A 14,303-nucleotide genomic window follows, 5' to 3' on the forward strand; every position below is an offset into this window, starting at 1 on the left:
CAGCTTGACTTTTGGGGCACATTCCAAGCTTAGGTTAGAAGAAATTTTGGTTCCGCTCGTCCACTTGCATTCGCCACCACTCACTCTGATCACCGGACCTTTGTTCGTATACTTCTGTTCCTAATTGCTGACCTGGGGCAGACGATCACTTAGACAAAATGGGAAAAGCCGAAGCTGGTACACCAAAGGCTATAGCCAATGCCATCAAGGCCAAAGGTCAGCTTCCTTCTCCCCTTCCGAGACCAAGCTGATGAACAGGTCTGGGAAGATTGAGATGGTATTGTCAGATATGTGAGAAACAATGTCGTGATGAGAATGGTTTCCAGGTGGGTTTCCCCAGCTATCTCAATTCCTCATCCGCTCCTAGCTCACTTGGGTAAACTGACAAATTCTACATCAATGTGAAAAATTGAATGGAGACACAAAATGAAGATGGATTTCTCGATACTGACTCCTAGGCACACTGTCGTTCCGAACCACACATGCGAAAAATGATGATAGTCGGTCCTAAAGCAGGTCAAACCATTGCGGATTTCTCGCGTCAATTTCAATATGAATTCGTCACTCTTCTCCGTACTCGACACAACACCGTGCGAGTAAGAGCTAATGCGGTTTACAACGAATACATTCAAGACAAACATCATGTTCATATGAACGCTACGAGATGGGTGACGTTGAGTGGGTTCATAATGACACTTGGAAAAGCGGGGATCGTAAAGGTTGATGAGGATGAACAGGGTTTATGGATTCAATGGATTGATAGTACCCCTCAGACGTTGGCGAAGCAGGTGAGTGACCCTGATCCTCCGCGGTCAACTTGAGATTTGTGACATTATTACTTCATCCTTAAACACTTCAAAACTCCTTCTCACTCTGGCGATGATCGTGTTATCTCTCCTCCCACTTCTACAATGCTGGCCAATTTGTGACAGGACTTTTATATACAGATGTGCTGTCTCGATGCTAATGGATCAGGCCGCTTTGCAGAAACGCGAAAGAGCAGAGATGGATGGAGAAGAAAGAGAACGGGCCGTGTTGGAAGAACAAATCGCTCGAGCTCGTGCGGCCTTACCTGAGGAAGTGACGAAAGACGCCGGATTACAAAAAGCCGAGGGAGAGAAGATCTCTCTAAGTTTGAACCTCAACACGAACCCAAACCTCTCCCCGTTGGACCGCAATGTCGAAGCCGAAGCTGGACCATCGACCATATCACTTGCACCCACTGAAACAAGCGAAACATCAAAATCCACAATCTCCTTTGGATCCATTTCTAAACCTTCCGTCGCCCCCGTTACCATCACAAACCCACTGAAGCGACCAGCACCGGTCAACGTGTTCAAATCTTCGAAAATGGCCAAGACGGAGGGAGAGGGAAGAGAAGGAGAAGGACAGAAGTCTCGTCCGGGATATGTATCAGAAGTGGAGAGGTTGATGAAAGAGGATCAAGCTAGAAAAGCGAGGGGTCCACAGGGATATCAGGGTTTTGGTCCTAGACGAGGTAAATGAGTATGAATTATCATTGTTGTATGTCTGTATACGATTGTGGGATATGTCCTGACTGATCTGAGGTATAAGATACTTCGTACCTCCATATCTGACCTTGGATGACCGTTCAAGCTACTAATGCTTCCCCGTGTCGCAATCCCCGATACCCGTTGCGGATCGCGCACCGGTCAAATGAGCTATTTGATTTGTATACATGAATCATCGTGTCTATCCTAAAAAGTTGTAAGCAAAGACGTGTAAAACCACCGAAGCTGCGCAGAAATCTGCAAAAGCTCTTCCACGTCAGCTAAAGGATCTTTCATCCCCCAAGATACTCACCTTTCCTGAGAAACCAACTTGAACTCTGTATCCCTACCCGGAGACACCTGTACTCTCAGTCCAGCAAGGAGGACGAATTGACCGGCTATAGCTCCAAATCTGTCCATCAGCTTCATCTAATTGAACGTGCATGACCTATTTTTATCAAAACAAAAGCGAGCAATTTCAGAAAATAGACCGGAGCAAGGTAGGGTTTCCTGATTGAGGGATCAATTATGGAGGAGTATCAAAAGGAAGACTCACCCTCCTAAGAAAGCGTTATAAGGATAACTAGTCACAACTATCCTATATGCCATCTGTAAAACCCCAGAAAGGAGTAGAAATAATAAAAAAGTATCGATCAACTTGATCCTTGCTCCGGTGGTGGTTTTGTAGTTGTTGATGAGGGTGGTGAAGGAGTTGCTCAATTGAGAGCTAGGAGGTGTAGGAGAGCTCATGATGATTTCGTTTTACGCTACTTTAGAAGCGACCGGATTCCAATACAGATATGCACTTGAGCAGATTGTTGAAGAAGTGTAGATATAGAGAGGTGAAAGGTGGAAGAGGAGCACGGGGATCTTAGGTTTAGCCCGAGATGGTACAACGTCGAAAAGATGACCCTTTACATATAAATCGTCTTTTATATCTTTCTTCTCACCCTCTTACGTCCGACATGATACAGTGGGATCATCATGATCTCTTTCAAATCAGTATCTAGTTCTTCTCTCATAGGAGTAGCTATAGCATGTTCAGGCAACGTTCTCATTTCTCTAGCTCTGTACGTTTCATCGTTTACCTCTATTCCCCATTCTCACCGCATTGTCCCGTATCCCTTCTTTTTATCCCACTTTCGTCCATACTTCAGCTGTTATCAGATGGACAGGTGTGTATGAGCTAAAACTTTAGAACAGTACAGAAGCTAGCACATAGAAGACAACATGAAGAACTCATCTCACGTTCCACAACTCATTCTGGGACTTGTTCCCACACCCTAAGTAATTCTGGATCATCGGAAACTTCATCTGAATCGGATGGAAGGGATACATCAGACCCTTGTTCTCCTTCTCCAATACGAACCGAGATCACTGCTTTACCTGTGCTTTTGATGTCATCGCAAGAACCAAAAGGTCAGACGGGACCACCCGCTAAATCTATCTTACTCGCTCCTGGGCCTCCGTCGCACCCTCAAGACTTTTCAGTGGATTCACAATCTGCCCAGAAGATATCAAGGGAGGACACCGTTCAATCATCTTTGACGGACGAAAGACCTCAAGCACAAGCACATAGAACAAGAATACATATAAAAAGTCCTACTCCTGGACCAGACGACGATGAAGGAAACGGAGAAAACGAAGGCAATATGGAACAGGATGAACAGAGGGATGAAGAGCAGGAAGAACAAGTGGAAGAAGGAATGTATCTTCGAAGTAAACTTTGGTGGTTGGGTATGATACTTATCACCATTGGAGAAGGAGGTAATTTCTTGAGTTATGGTTTTGCACCTGCTAGTGTTGTAGCTCCGTTGGGTACTGTTGTGAGTTTCCCTTCCATTTTATTCTATTTCACTGTCTCAATTTTATCTACCGAGAAAACGGCTCCGGCCTTGAATGTTTCCTGAAAATATCAGGCAATCTCCTCACGACGTTACGGCGAAGAGGAATTAGGGATGATGGAATGAAATCTAGGAGCTGCGTAACAAATAATGGTAGCTCATCTATTAGGCCTTGATAGCTAATTGTATCTTCGCACCATTATTGCTCAAAGAAAAATTCCACCCCCGTGAATTAATCGGCATGGGTTTAGCCATCCTTGGCGCAGTCACCGTCGTTTGGTCATCTAGTACTACCAACCCCCGAGTGAGTTTCAAACGTCCAATCAAAATCTTTGATATCTACCAAATTTGAAAGATATACATTTCCATTTCTTAGTACTCCACCTGAGAAAGAAGTCAATGTTGAAAAGGGGGTACATGTCTAATAACAGTTAAACCCTGATCAACTCAAAACAGCCATCTCTCAACCAATCTTCATCATCTATACAATCCTCTGTTCTCTCTTCGTTTTCATCCTCATCATCCTATCCCGTTCCCCACGATGGGGAGGGAAATTGATAGGTATCGACGTTGGTATATGTGCGTTATTCGGAGGATATACGGTACTTTCTACTAAAGCACTTTCTTCTTTACTCAGTACAATGTTTCTTTCTGCTTTGGAATACCCGATTACTTGGGTTTTGATCGGGGTGTTGGTAGGTACTAGTGTGATGCAGATTAAGTATCTCAACAAAGCTTTGATGAGGTTTGAAAGTAAGGTGAGGAAGCTTTTCTCTTCGGTCACTTGTTATCTGGGTGAAAGGATTAAAGGAAACAGGCTAGAGAAGGAATAGGAGGAGAGAATCAAGTAGAGAAAGAGAGAAAGAGAGAAAGAGGAAAAAGAGGGGAAACAGAAAAGCAGAGAGTAGAGAAAAGACGAGGAAAGACGAGGGATAGTCGAGGTTGACGAGGTAAAAGGGAAACAATTGCTAATGATTCAGGAAGTTATACCTACTCAATTCGTGTTTTTCAGTTTGGCAGCTATTATTGGATCAGCAGTTTTATATCAAGAATTCAGAGGTTTACCATTATCTCGTTTTGTTAATTTTGCATTTGGCGTGAGTTTTATCTTTCTGTCTTTCTTTTTCCTTTTTGGTCCAACTATCACTCGTACTTTTCCTTCCCCTGCCATTTTCTATTCTTTTCCGATCAGAAATAACGATTCCTTATCCTTATCCTTTCTATTACTCCCTCTTCTCTTTCATGTGTCATATTACACATTTAGACGATAATATCTCTCTTCATAGCCCTGTCCATCTATTCCTGCTCGTTTGGGTATTTGCGAGTGAAAGTCACCTACAGATTTCTCTTCAGATAATGAGTGGTGATAAAAGACTGACGAGTTCAGATCGGCACCACTTTTCTAGGTGTATATCTCCTCACTACAGTCCCTACCTCTCAACAACTTTCACAACTTTCCTCTCCTCCCTCTCCTCCTTCTCAACTTAACCCCATAGAAAACCTTTCTTCCCCCACATCTCATCCTTTACTATTACCGAACGAAAGAACTCCTCTATTACCATCTTCTTCCACCACCGCCGATTATATTCCCCCAATATCCCCCCGTAGTCCCATACCGACTCTTCCTACATTACCAAACATCACACCTGTTGGTACGACAGGTAGAATCAGACTTCTTTCTCGCGCGTCCAATAGAGACTTTGCTCCTTTGGGTCTGAATAGTCAAGCGGGGTTTTTGTTATTGGCTACCACTCCGCCTACACCAGGTATGAGAGCGAGAAGTATGAGTAGGGGAAAGAGGGATGAAGAGTATGTTTTCCCTGTGAGTGAAATGAGAAGAGGAAGTGTAGGTAGGACAGGATTGGGTTTGTGATTGTAATCATAAAGATTTTGAATGTCATTGTTAATTTGATGTCTTATTACGAGTCGTAGATTACTCTTAGTCTGATACGTTATAGAGGTAAGTATATTTATCACGATGTGAAAACGATGCATCAACCTGGTATAACTCCCTTTGATCCCAAAGATCACATGAACCCTTTCCTAGCAATTCTATTGACGGTCTCTCTATCAGTACCCTATCCACTCAACTCGGGAGAGACTCACAGAGATGACGTTTGAGCACTTTGGCGATGAGGTGCGTGTCGGGGAAAGCCATGCTCTCGAGTGATTCTGCGTACTGGAACATCAGTAAATGCAAAAAAGATATGACATTGTACGGCCGAACACCAGTTGGGGAGGATCAACCGGGCAGTAATCTCCGTTTGAGTGCAGGTCGGAGTGTTGGCGAATCGGTTCACGAAGGACGAAGAGACTGGATTTCGTTTACGAAGAGATGAGATGACGAATGGATAACAGAGAGCGAAGAAAAGACGCACAGGAGTAGGAACATCAGCACCGGTGATACGTTCAGGCGGGGCGTCGAGATAATCGAAAGCGGTTGATTCACAAATCTGAGCGAGAATCTCTGATCCTACACCGAAAGCTGGGAAGCCTCCTTCGACAGTGACGAGATGGTTAGTCTTTTTCACCGAGGTGATGATGGTCTCGATGTCGAGTGGGCGGATGGATCTGGAGCTTAGTCTTTCTCACATCGAACACATCAAGCCCTATCCCCACACGATTTTCTGTCGCCAAGGTCTATAAAAGCCACTCGCACGTTGAAGCGGACAGACGGCTGTCTCTGGGGACAGAGGGAAAGAGACAGCAAAGAAGCACCCACCTCAAGTTGACAACCTCCACTTTGATCCCATCCTCCTTCTCGAGAATCTCTGCAGCCTCAAGACAATGAGTGACCATCTTGGAATGCGCCACGACAGTAACGTCGGTACCCTGCTTCTCCACTTTGGCCTTCCCGATGGGGATGAGGAAGTCTTCTGACATCTCTTCCTTGGTCATAGGGAAGGAGACACCGTACATAAGTTCATTTTCGAGGAAACAGACCTGAGCGTGAGTTGTGACTTCTCAGAGGCATGCTCCACGATCCATATGTATCCCTTTGGCAGATGCTTTTCTCCTTGGCCATAACCTCCAAAGACGACATTCGAGAAAGAATCTGAGATCTGGGCTGGGGAAGAGAAGACCTTCCGGAAGATGAATATAACGAAGAGAGTATGATACGAGAGTAGATGAAATTTCACCACACAACTCACAGGGTTGGGATCTCGGATGGCACTCTTCAATAAACCTTTACAATCACTAGCGCTCCAAGGACTGATAACCTTCAAACCCGGGATACTACCATACCACGCGCAATAATCTTGCGAGTGTTGAGCCGCAACACCGGCAGCAGCACCGTTAGGACCACGGAAAACAACTGGACAAGGAACATTGCCTCCTGACATGTAATAAGTTTTTCCTCCGGAATTGACGATTTGGTCGATAGCCTGCATGGCAAAGTTCCACGTCACTGGAGGTGAGCTCCTTATCTCCGTGATCCAGCTGTCCTACCCAAGAGGCATGAACATATCGAAGGCTGCGTTATTTGAGGTGGGTCATGCGAAAAGATAGTGACATTATTTTATACATTGAGAATGGGTGTCAAGTCAAGCAAGGAAAATTTACTCACTGAATTCACAGATCGGACGTAAACCAGCTAAAGCAGCACCCACAGCCAATCCGGCGAAACCCTGCTCTGTGATAGGAGTCTGATCATCAATACCCCCCCTCCTCATCTGATGCCTCAAAACCCTTCACGATCATTACTTATCTCTCAATGTACTTCTCTCTTCCACCGACTTCCAACGACTTGTAAATATGTCAGAATTGAAAAAAAAGAAAATAACCCACATCAATCACACGCTCTTCTCCAAATTTATCCAAAAGCCCTTTCGAAACCTTTCCATCAGTTTATCTCCCATCATGCAAACTTTGCACAGACCTTGTATGCTCCATTGTATCGAGCGACCTCTTCACCGATGAGAAAAACGGTATGATCACGAGTCATTTCTTCTTCCATAGCAGCATTGAGGGCGTCTCGCACGGTCTATATAATCAGTTTCACTCATCTCATCTCATCTTCATTCCTCAGCCTCCTCCTTCCGCCCATCAACCCATTGAGAGTACACCTGAATCAGATCTAAATCAGACTTCGGAGTACTCACAGAGAGGAGAGAAGGAGGATCAAGGGCGAGAGAATACTCACCATGGTCTCAACCCCTTCTGAAGATGCAGCCCGTCTCTGTTCTGATCCAACCAACAACCGAGGTGCGGTCCTACTGACCCTGGCTATGGGGGAAGAAAGCAACGCATTCCGTCCTACCAACTTGGCACCCGCTGAAGAAGAGAGAGATCTAGAGGTGGGGAGGGAAGAGACGAGTTTAGAAACGGCAGATCTTGCTGCCATGATGGGTTATGAGGAAGAGGAATGAGAGGAATGGATCAAAGAAAAGTCAAACCAAAGCGATGGCGGCGATGGGGGAGGGAGAAACGGGAACGGCCGTTCCGCTGTCCGCATCCGAGGTTATGTTTATTTCTTATATATCCTTTCATTTAATCCCAGAAAAGTCGGCTCCTTCGTTGCATGCTTCTTCCCCAGCGATCCTGCGAGTCAGAACGTCAGAAGAGACGTATTCTGAACAGTGATAGATTACCTATACAGCAGTATACTCAGTAGAAAAGACCTGTATCTAAAGATGCAATCTGATCCTCTAGTGAGCTAGTTTCACTAATACGCAAGTTCGAAGCTCATGATAGTACCTTCACCTCGAACCCTTCATAGCTTCACATCCTTTGCAAGCAGGACCATTACTTTCTTCTTTTCGAGATCTGGCTTTATGTGGGTGTCACACACTCTCCCTCCTTCCCGCATAAATATCTTCTCCATCGATATTTCTCAGAGCTATCATACTTCTGTTCCTTGATATAAACCCCTGTCCGATCCTGTTCAAGTGCCCCTCCACCGCCCCCACTTCCCCTGGGGCCCTACCGCTGAAGAGGACCACTCTGTCAAGTCTTACTATTCTGAACGAACGGCAGGTCGAAGTGTAGGAAGAGAAAAGACTGACAAATAGCAATCCAATGGCATGATCTCCGTGTCATTCCTCTCACTTCGGAATGGATTATCATATTAGGTCATAAGAGCCGTACTGTATGTCCTCTTTTTCTCCTTCCTCTAAACATCTGCTGCAGGGTCTTGTCAACACATGAATAAACAGTACTCGGCTTTCCTTCGATTTCACTCTAAGAAGCCTTCTTCATTTACACAAGCAGAGGATTGACTGTAGGGATTGAGCGCTTAAAGATGGTTTTTATCATGCTCACTGACAGGACCCATTACGTGCTGTTTTACCACTTCCATTACATACCACCTCTCTCAAACCTTCTTCTCTTCGACAGATCTTTTCCTCTCTATCCAATTTAGAATCATCTAGCATACCCGATCCTATACCTCCGCTCGTACCCTCTCTCGAAACGCTACAAAAACACCTCCGTCCTTCCACTGCAGAATATTCCGTCAGCGATCTTGGTTCGCCTCAACAAACTGCGGAGACTAGACAATTTGGGTTTCTGAAACCATTGGGAGTATTTGAAGATGAAAATTCGAGCAAAGTAGCAGATCAGGGAGAATCACCAGAGACAGCGACGCATAAGGATTTGGACAAAGATATGATTTACTTAGCCATAACCACGACCGACTCTACAGTGGTTTATTATAAACTCACTAGAGGTATAAAGAAACCAGCCGACATCCCAGATGAATGACCGTCTCATATGATGAAATAACAGACATTCATGACATTATCATCACAAACTAATTCGTTCACATGTATCGTATGCAAGTTGGTTAGGCGCTTAGGACTCTACGGAGATTTGATTTTTCTTCTGGAGTCAAGAGAGGGATCATTTGGTGAATACCGTTGGAGTTGGTAGTGTAAGCTTGACGGAGGACGCTGATGAGGTGTACCTTGATGTCAGCTTAGTGTGGAACTCATTCAGCTGTCCGGCCGCGCCTCGGAGGAGGAGGGGGGGAGAGGGGAAACCGAAGGAGAGATGTGTTGTGGATATGACTTTACTTGAACAGGAAGCATTGGTCCGTTTCTTGGGACCAGGCCAGAGGCCATATCCAGCAAGACGGAAGATGCCATGGGGACGAAGGAAGGACGACTAACGGGAAGATCAATTTGTGAAATAGGATCCGATTTCAAATCATCATCATCATCCTGTTCGTCCGATACATCCGGTAATCCTTGTAAAGCTGCCAGTTGTGCTGCTGTTCATCAGCCTCAAACTCACATGTCGGAAGATGCCAGTCAGCTCACGAGGTACAAAGTGATTACTTCCTTGATCAGATCCACCGAGCGGATCGTCGTCTGACCAATCCGCGTCCTACATATCAGCTATCATTCAAAAAGATCCGACAACAAGGAGAACTCTTCCGCCCTGAGGACCTTGATGACAGTGTACAAAGTTTCAGTAGTCATAAGATGAAACAAGACCATCCCGATAACAGAACTTCGAGTGAAAGTCACACTCACCCCATCATCCTCTTCTACTACATCTGCTAGCCCGCTCAATCGTTTTTCATGTCCTACGTCTTCCACTTCATGCAATAACAATTTGAGAACTTTGACTGGAAATGGTATCATCGTATGTTGGATCGGATCTATTGTTAGGTCCTACTTTGCCAGACATTTTCTCAATTTATCTATCATAACTCACTAGCCTTCGTTTTAGACCGTGTCATATACTCTATTCACATTATTTCCTGAATTATTGGGTTTCAAAAAAGAATACTGACCTTTGCTATTCGTCTGAGTAATGATCATATCTCCCTTCACCTGGATCTGTTGTAACAAAGGCACAGGGGCCATGAACAATCTTGCCAAACCTAAATCGCTACCACCTTAGTTTATTGGTTCACGGTAGAATGAGAAACATACCTCACGCGGATATTCCACGATCCACTGATCGTATCGCTCATCTCGCACCATTGATTCAACACAACCGGCAGAGCTAGTGTCGTTGACCCATCTGGCATCCGTGCGTCCAATTTCGACAACAATTCTAAAATCTCTTCTGTATGTTCTACAAAGAGATATGCGAATGGCAATACCAAACTCTTCTCCGTAAGTTACTTATCTAGATCAAGCGAGGGAATGAAGTCACCTGAATGAGAGAGGGAAGTTGCGCAGTGACTAATCGATTCACTAAAGCTTGTAAGATGTCTAACAATACGGGTTGGATCGGACCAGGTGCTTTCCGAAGTAAGTGCATCACTAATCCGCCCACAGCTATAGCACCATCTTCTGGGAATGTCGGAGCCAGAAATCGATCAAGTAGACCATATATGTAATGTATCCCATCGACTTTCTTCCCAAGACTATCTTTTAGCGAAACATGAATCGAGTATAACAGATACGTACCATTCAAGAAGTCTTGGACAGTCTTTTCTCACCACCCATGTCAAATGCATTATACCATACTGTTCGTCAGCCATTTTGATCAAGAGGCGAAAACGATGATTGACTTGTATAGCATCCGAATCTTCAGAAACTCTCAAAAAGTTCATTATGGCCCATGTGACAGTATCGATCAACTCAGATTCTAACGGACCATCTCTTGTTCGTACTAATCGATTTGCCAATTGTATCGCTTCACAAGGAAGATGATTCGATTTGTCATCCACTGTCAAGATAGCTTTTGACAGGTTCGGTCCAAGGGTCATGACGACTATCCGAGTAATGGGTGGGGAAGTATCTACCAAAACGTCCAATAAGTCTTCTATACTTCCAGTCGTTACTGGATCTGCACGTCAGATGCGTGTAAGTATTGTGGATGAATCCCACCTTCGTAATTCGTGAACCAGACATCGTGTAAACTTTTCGCGATCATGAAAGCAGTTTCGACTGTCAAAAGCTCTGTATCCAAGACCAACAATGCCTCGATCGTCTCCAATGTGAGGTACAACGTCTCTTTAGTCGCATGAGGTAATATTCCAACTAAATAGTCGAGCATGGCCCGAGAGTGAACGCGAATGAAGGAGACATCAACGAACCGACAAAAGCTTCGAGAATTAGTCGTGCACTTGTCTATTTTTTGAGGATATCTACTCACTTTCGTATCGCTCGCACAGCGGCAAGCTTGACTGTCGTAGAATGATCAGGAGACTGCAGAGCCGATACAGCCACGACAAGGTACTGTCTACACAGATCCTCGGAGAGGAGTTGGGCGAACAAGGAGACGAATTGAAACGCCCGGGCTTGTAAAAATGGCACATCTAACCATGTCAGCGGCAAAGTGATGGCCGCACTCACCATTGTAATTTAAAGCACTGGGTAAGATCAGGGTGAACATCGCGTTATAATCCAATTTCGGGGAGCGACCTGCATTTATGTCTGCTTCCGCCTGTGTTCGAAGGTCACTCGAGATACCACAAAGCATAGCGAAGAGGGCTTCTAAACGTTGCCACCTAGGTATCAGCTGTAGTCTTGCAAGTACTCTTCACAGCGTACCAATCAGGATCTCGTTCCTGTCGCTTCTTTGAACAATCCTGTATCACACTCACACACATCTCTTGCAACAGGTGCACGACAGGTGTTGGGTACTTATCTATCAGAGACTGTCGTCGCGTCAGCCCTTGTGCTCCACAGATCACCAGAAAATTAGCTTACACCGATGACATCGTGACCACATATCCGAGCATTGTAATTGCCTGACGATTCATCGTCGTCGATCAAGAACGCATTGGGATCATCAAGCCATGTTTCAACCTATCCTTTGTTATCTCTTGCCTTTTGTCATTGATGGACTCACCTCATCCCTTGTTATCTGAGTATAAGCCAGGACGCTCTCCATCAAAGCTCTCATCAACATGGTCGGTGTTTCTCCTCCGCGTGGTCCCTCAAGTAAGGCTTCCCTGACCTTCGGCGACCTAACGGCAGGTTCAAGAAAATCGAACGCGGCACATGCCAATTCGACAAGACTGCTTGCGGGGTCCTTGGAATGGGCACGGGAAGTTGTTGATGGCGGTTCTCGTCCAGATGATGACGAAGCGACGTAGTAGATCTGATACGCAGGTATCAGAGAGATCAAATTTGAGACAACAAGGTGAGTGTGGCGTGGAAAATCCGTCGTAGTTTTGCGAGTTTGTAAGAGAGAATATGCCTTAGAAGTTAGTTTCTACCTCACGACAAACACGGTGACGTACCTCGATGATCTGCTTGCGAACAAGTATCTCATCCCAATCACGGGCGACCTCGGTAGCAGCATCGGCAGCAAGCAACTCCTCAAATGCACTCGTCCATGAACCGATGAATCCCATTGCAGCCTGTTGCAGATCACTGCGCTTGTTATTTGACCCATGGAATGTCGCAACAATCTCCCGGAAGACGTCGACAGTTTGTGCTCGGGTGAAGGGAGAGTGCATCTCGTCTTGTCAGCTTGTATCACTACATGTGAGTCACATCCGCTGACCTCTTTCTTTTGTAAGATAGCAAGCATGGGAGGAGCCAAGGACTGTATGACTGGCTGTAGTTGATCTTCACTCATGCCTTCGTCCAAAAACTCGGTGAGCATGGACATGGCTCCTTGGCAAGCATCGACATTGTCAGATTGAAGCAGCTCGGACAGGCTGGGCACCAACTCTGGCCATTCTTCTGGCCAGTCCAACTTGGCTATTGCGGCTGCTGCGAATGCCTATCGGAAGTTAGCCTACGTTTCTGCGTGATCTGATCTCGACGCACCCCTGCCGAACGTATCTTCCGGTGAGGTTCGGAGAGTATGTGGAGGATGGAAGGTCGAAGTTGTAATTTGATCTGTGGCGAGTCAGCGTGAGGTAAGTAGACCAAAGATCAGAGACAACTCTGAGAACTGACCTCAGGGGGCACCAGTGGGGGCTTGAACTTGTCCGCAGCGTCAGACCAATGAACATTTATGTATTGCTGAAGCAACAGACCGGCGGAGTGCTGAAGTCAGCAATGGTAGGGGAGGGAGGTTCAGAATTGAGAACTTATCTGACGCTGGATGGGATCAAGGGAGGAATTGAGCATCACATGAGAGAGTATGAGCCCGCAGTCTATGAGCCTCGGTCAGCTCAATGTGACCCCATTTCAGTCAAGGCTCACCTGGACGAAGGGAGAGGCCTTCGAGCTGCCGCTCAGCGAAATGTCGGACCTCGGCATCGGGGGAGAGGACTGATTTCAGAGCATCCACGACTGCATTCTCTAAGTCAGCGAAGGAACTGGCCGACATACTGGGTAGAGAGGAGGTGAGGAATGTCCGAACAGAAGAGGCAAGAAGATGTAGTAGTGAGTGGGTAGTGAGTGCACTCTGGTCGTCAAAGTCACGCGCAACTACGCGTCATCGTGAAAGCGGACATCGCCGCTCAGACCCCATCCTTTCCTTTCCTTTGCAGTGGCCTCACCCAAGTGATAGAGTAAGTTACCTCAAACCATCTACATATCTCTCTTTGTCCCGGGCGCCAGCACGGAATGGTATAGGGATAACTTTCTCCGCAGTGCCTGGTAAAAGTTGTCCTGACGTGGCATTTCCTTCTCTTTCTGTCTTGTCAATCAACAACTTTCTCTCTGACTCACTGTGACTATTATATCAACACATAATGAATTGTTCACGTCAACAACACTCCAAATGTAAAGTCCCGGCAGGCATGCTTTTTGACAGGAGTCACTTTAGAAAAGCCTCGACTGGCAGACAATCAGTGGAATTCTACAAACGCTGCTGCTATTGTCGGAATGCCTCACCTGTCCCTCTTGCCACCCCCTCCTCACAACATGGTGAAATCAAATGTAATACTTGTGGTGAGATACTCTCCACCCCCCATTTTCGAGGGGCTCGAGGCCGGCCCGTCCGCACCTGTGTTGCCTGTAGAGATGGGGATACAGGGGTTTTAACTCCTCGGTCCGCCCGGTCCCAACCTCGAAGACGCCTAAACCCTTCCTCTTCCTCTGATCCAGACTCACCACCCACCTCCCCTACTCCTACTCGGGCC

At 46.0% G+C, this 14,303-nt stretch overlaps 6 protein-coding genes across 6 annotated transcripts; 3 read left to right on the forward strand and 3 right to left on the reverse strand.

Moving 5' to 3' along the window:
• Positions 1 to 158: 158 nt before the first annotated feature.
• TREMEDRAFT_28285 (uncharacterized protein) lies at positions 159 to 1,506 on the forward strand (the record flags this gene model as incomplete). Its single annotated transcript, XM_007002392.1, has 4 exons — positions 159 to 216; positions 259 to 326; positions 459 to 788; positions 976 to 1,506. The coding sequence occupies 4 exons, from the start codon at positions 159 to 161 to the stop codon at positions 1,504 to 1,506; spliced, it is 987 nt and encodes a 328-aa protein (XP_007002454.1).
• Positions 1,507 to 1,713: 207 nt separating this feature from the next.
• TREMEDRAFT_23799 (uncharacterized protein) lies at positions 1,714 to 2,240 on the reverse strand (the record flags this gene model as incomplete). Its single annotated transcript, XM_007002205.2, has 3 exons — positions 1,714 to 1,780; positions 1,825 to 1,923; positions 2,068 to 2,240. Coding segments are annotated over 3 exons (339 nt in total), but the record flags the coding sequence as incomplete, so codon positions are not given.
• A 255-nt stretch (positions 2,241 to 2,495) lies between these two features.
• Positions 2,496 to 5,228, forward strand: TREMEDRAFT_60376 (uncharacterized protein; the record flags this gene model as incomplete). The annotated part of the gene is made up of 6 exons (XM_007002735.1): positions 2,496 to 2,581; positions 2,710 to 3,337; positions 3,525 to 3,659; positions 3,787 to 4,113; positions 4,336 to 4,452; positions 4,743 to 5,228. 6 exons carry the CDS (start codon positions 2,496 to 2,498, stop codon positions 5,226 to 5,228), a joined length of 1,779 nt encoding a protein of 592 aa, XP_007002797.1.
• Positions 5,229 to 5,327: 99 nt separating this feature from the next.
• TREMEDRAFT_73309 (uncharacterized protein) lies at positions 5,328 to 7,748 on the reverse strand. Its single transcript, XM_007003068.1, has 9 exons — positions 7,500 to 7,748; positions 7,236 to 7,340; positions 7,145 to 7,192; positions 6,924 to 7,002; positions 6,508 to 6,764; positions 6,078 to 6,298; positions 5,734 to 5,926; positions 5,462 to 5,534; positions 5,328 to 5,418 (listed from the first exon to the last, which is right to left on the reverse strand). The coding sequence occupies exons 1-9, from the start codon at positions 7,698 to 7,700 to the stop codon at positions 5,408 to 5,410; spliced, it is 1,188 nt and encodes a 395-aa protein (XP_007003130.1). The 5' UTR covers positions 7,701 to 7,748; the 3' UTR covers positions 5,328 to 5,407.
• Positions 7,749 to 7,926: 178 nt separating this feature from the next.
• On the forward strand, positions 7,927 to 9,058 carry TREMEDRAFT_42833 (uncharacterized protein; the record flags this gene model as incomplete). Its single annotated transcript, XM_007002498.1, has 5 exons — positions 7,927 to 8,007; positions 8,051 to 8,132; positions 8,368 to 8,444; positions 8,624 to 8,859; positions 8,902 to 9,058. The coding sequence occupies exons 1-5, from the start codon at positions 7,990 to 7,992 to the stop codon at positions 9,056 to 9,058; spliced, it is 570 nt and encodes a 189-aa protein (XP_007002560.1). The 5' UTR covers positions 7,927 to 7,989.
• Positions 9,059 to 9,140: 82 nt separating this feature from the next.
• TREMEDRAFT_42834 (uncharacterized protein) lies at positions 9,141 to 13,520 on the reverse strand (the record flags this gene model as incomplete). Its single annotated transcript, XM_007002499.1, has 21 exons — positions 13,420 to 13,520; positions 13,309 to 13,370; positions 13,171 to 13,257; positions 13,039 to 13,110; positions 12,770 to 12,991; positions 12,504 to 12,722; positions 12,143 to 12,460; positions 11,968 to 12,066; positions 11,809 to 11,915; positions 11,611 to 11,765; positions 11,411 to 11,573; positions 11,143 to 11,360; positions 10,775 to 11,101; positions 10,463 to 10,662; positions 10,237 to 10,415; positions 10,095 to 10,192; positions 10,016 to 10,045; positions 9,832 to 9,959; positions 9,634 to 9,682; positions 9,466 to 9,563; positions 9,141 to 9,260 (listed from the first exon to the last, which is right to left on the reverse strand). The coding sequence occupies exons 2-21, from the start codon at positions 13,342 to 13,344 to the stop codon at positions 9,141 to 9,143; spliced, it is 2,925 nt and encodes a 974-aa protein (XP_007002561.1). The 5' UTR covers positions 13,345 to 13,370; positions 13,420 to 13,520.
• Between the last annotated feature and the right edge of the window lie 783 nt (positions 13,521 to 14,303).

The sequence above is a fragment of the Tremella mesenterica genome (genome assembly GCF_000271645.1).
Source record: "Tremella mesenterica DSM 1558 unplaced genomic scaffold TREMEscaffold_2, whole genome shotgun sequence".
Lineage (NCBI taxonomy): Eukaryota > Fungi > Basidiomycota > Tremellomycetes > Tremellales > Tremellaceae > Tremella > Tremella mesenterica.

Excerpts from the sequence above, each read along its gene's own strand:
- TREMEDRAFT_73309 (XM_007003068.1), bottom strand. The coding sequence starts at position 7,700 with ATGGCAGCAAGATCTGCCGTTTCTAAACTCGTCTCTTCCCTCCCCACC. Across the intron at positions 6,299-6,507 it reads CCATCCGAGATCCCAACCCT|GTCTGTTTCCTCGAAAATGA; the intron begins GTGAGTTGTGTG and ends ACTCACGCTCAG. Across the intron at positions 5,927-6,077 it reads GTGGAGGTTGTCAACTTGAG|ATCCATCCGCCCACTCGACA; the intron begins GTGGGTGCTTCT and ends ACTAAGCTCCAG.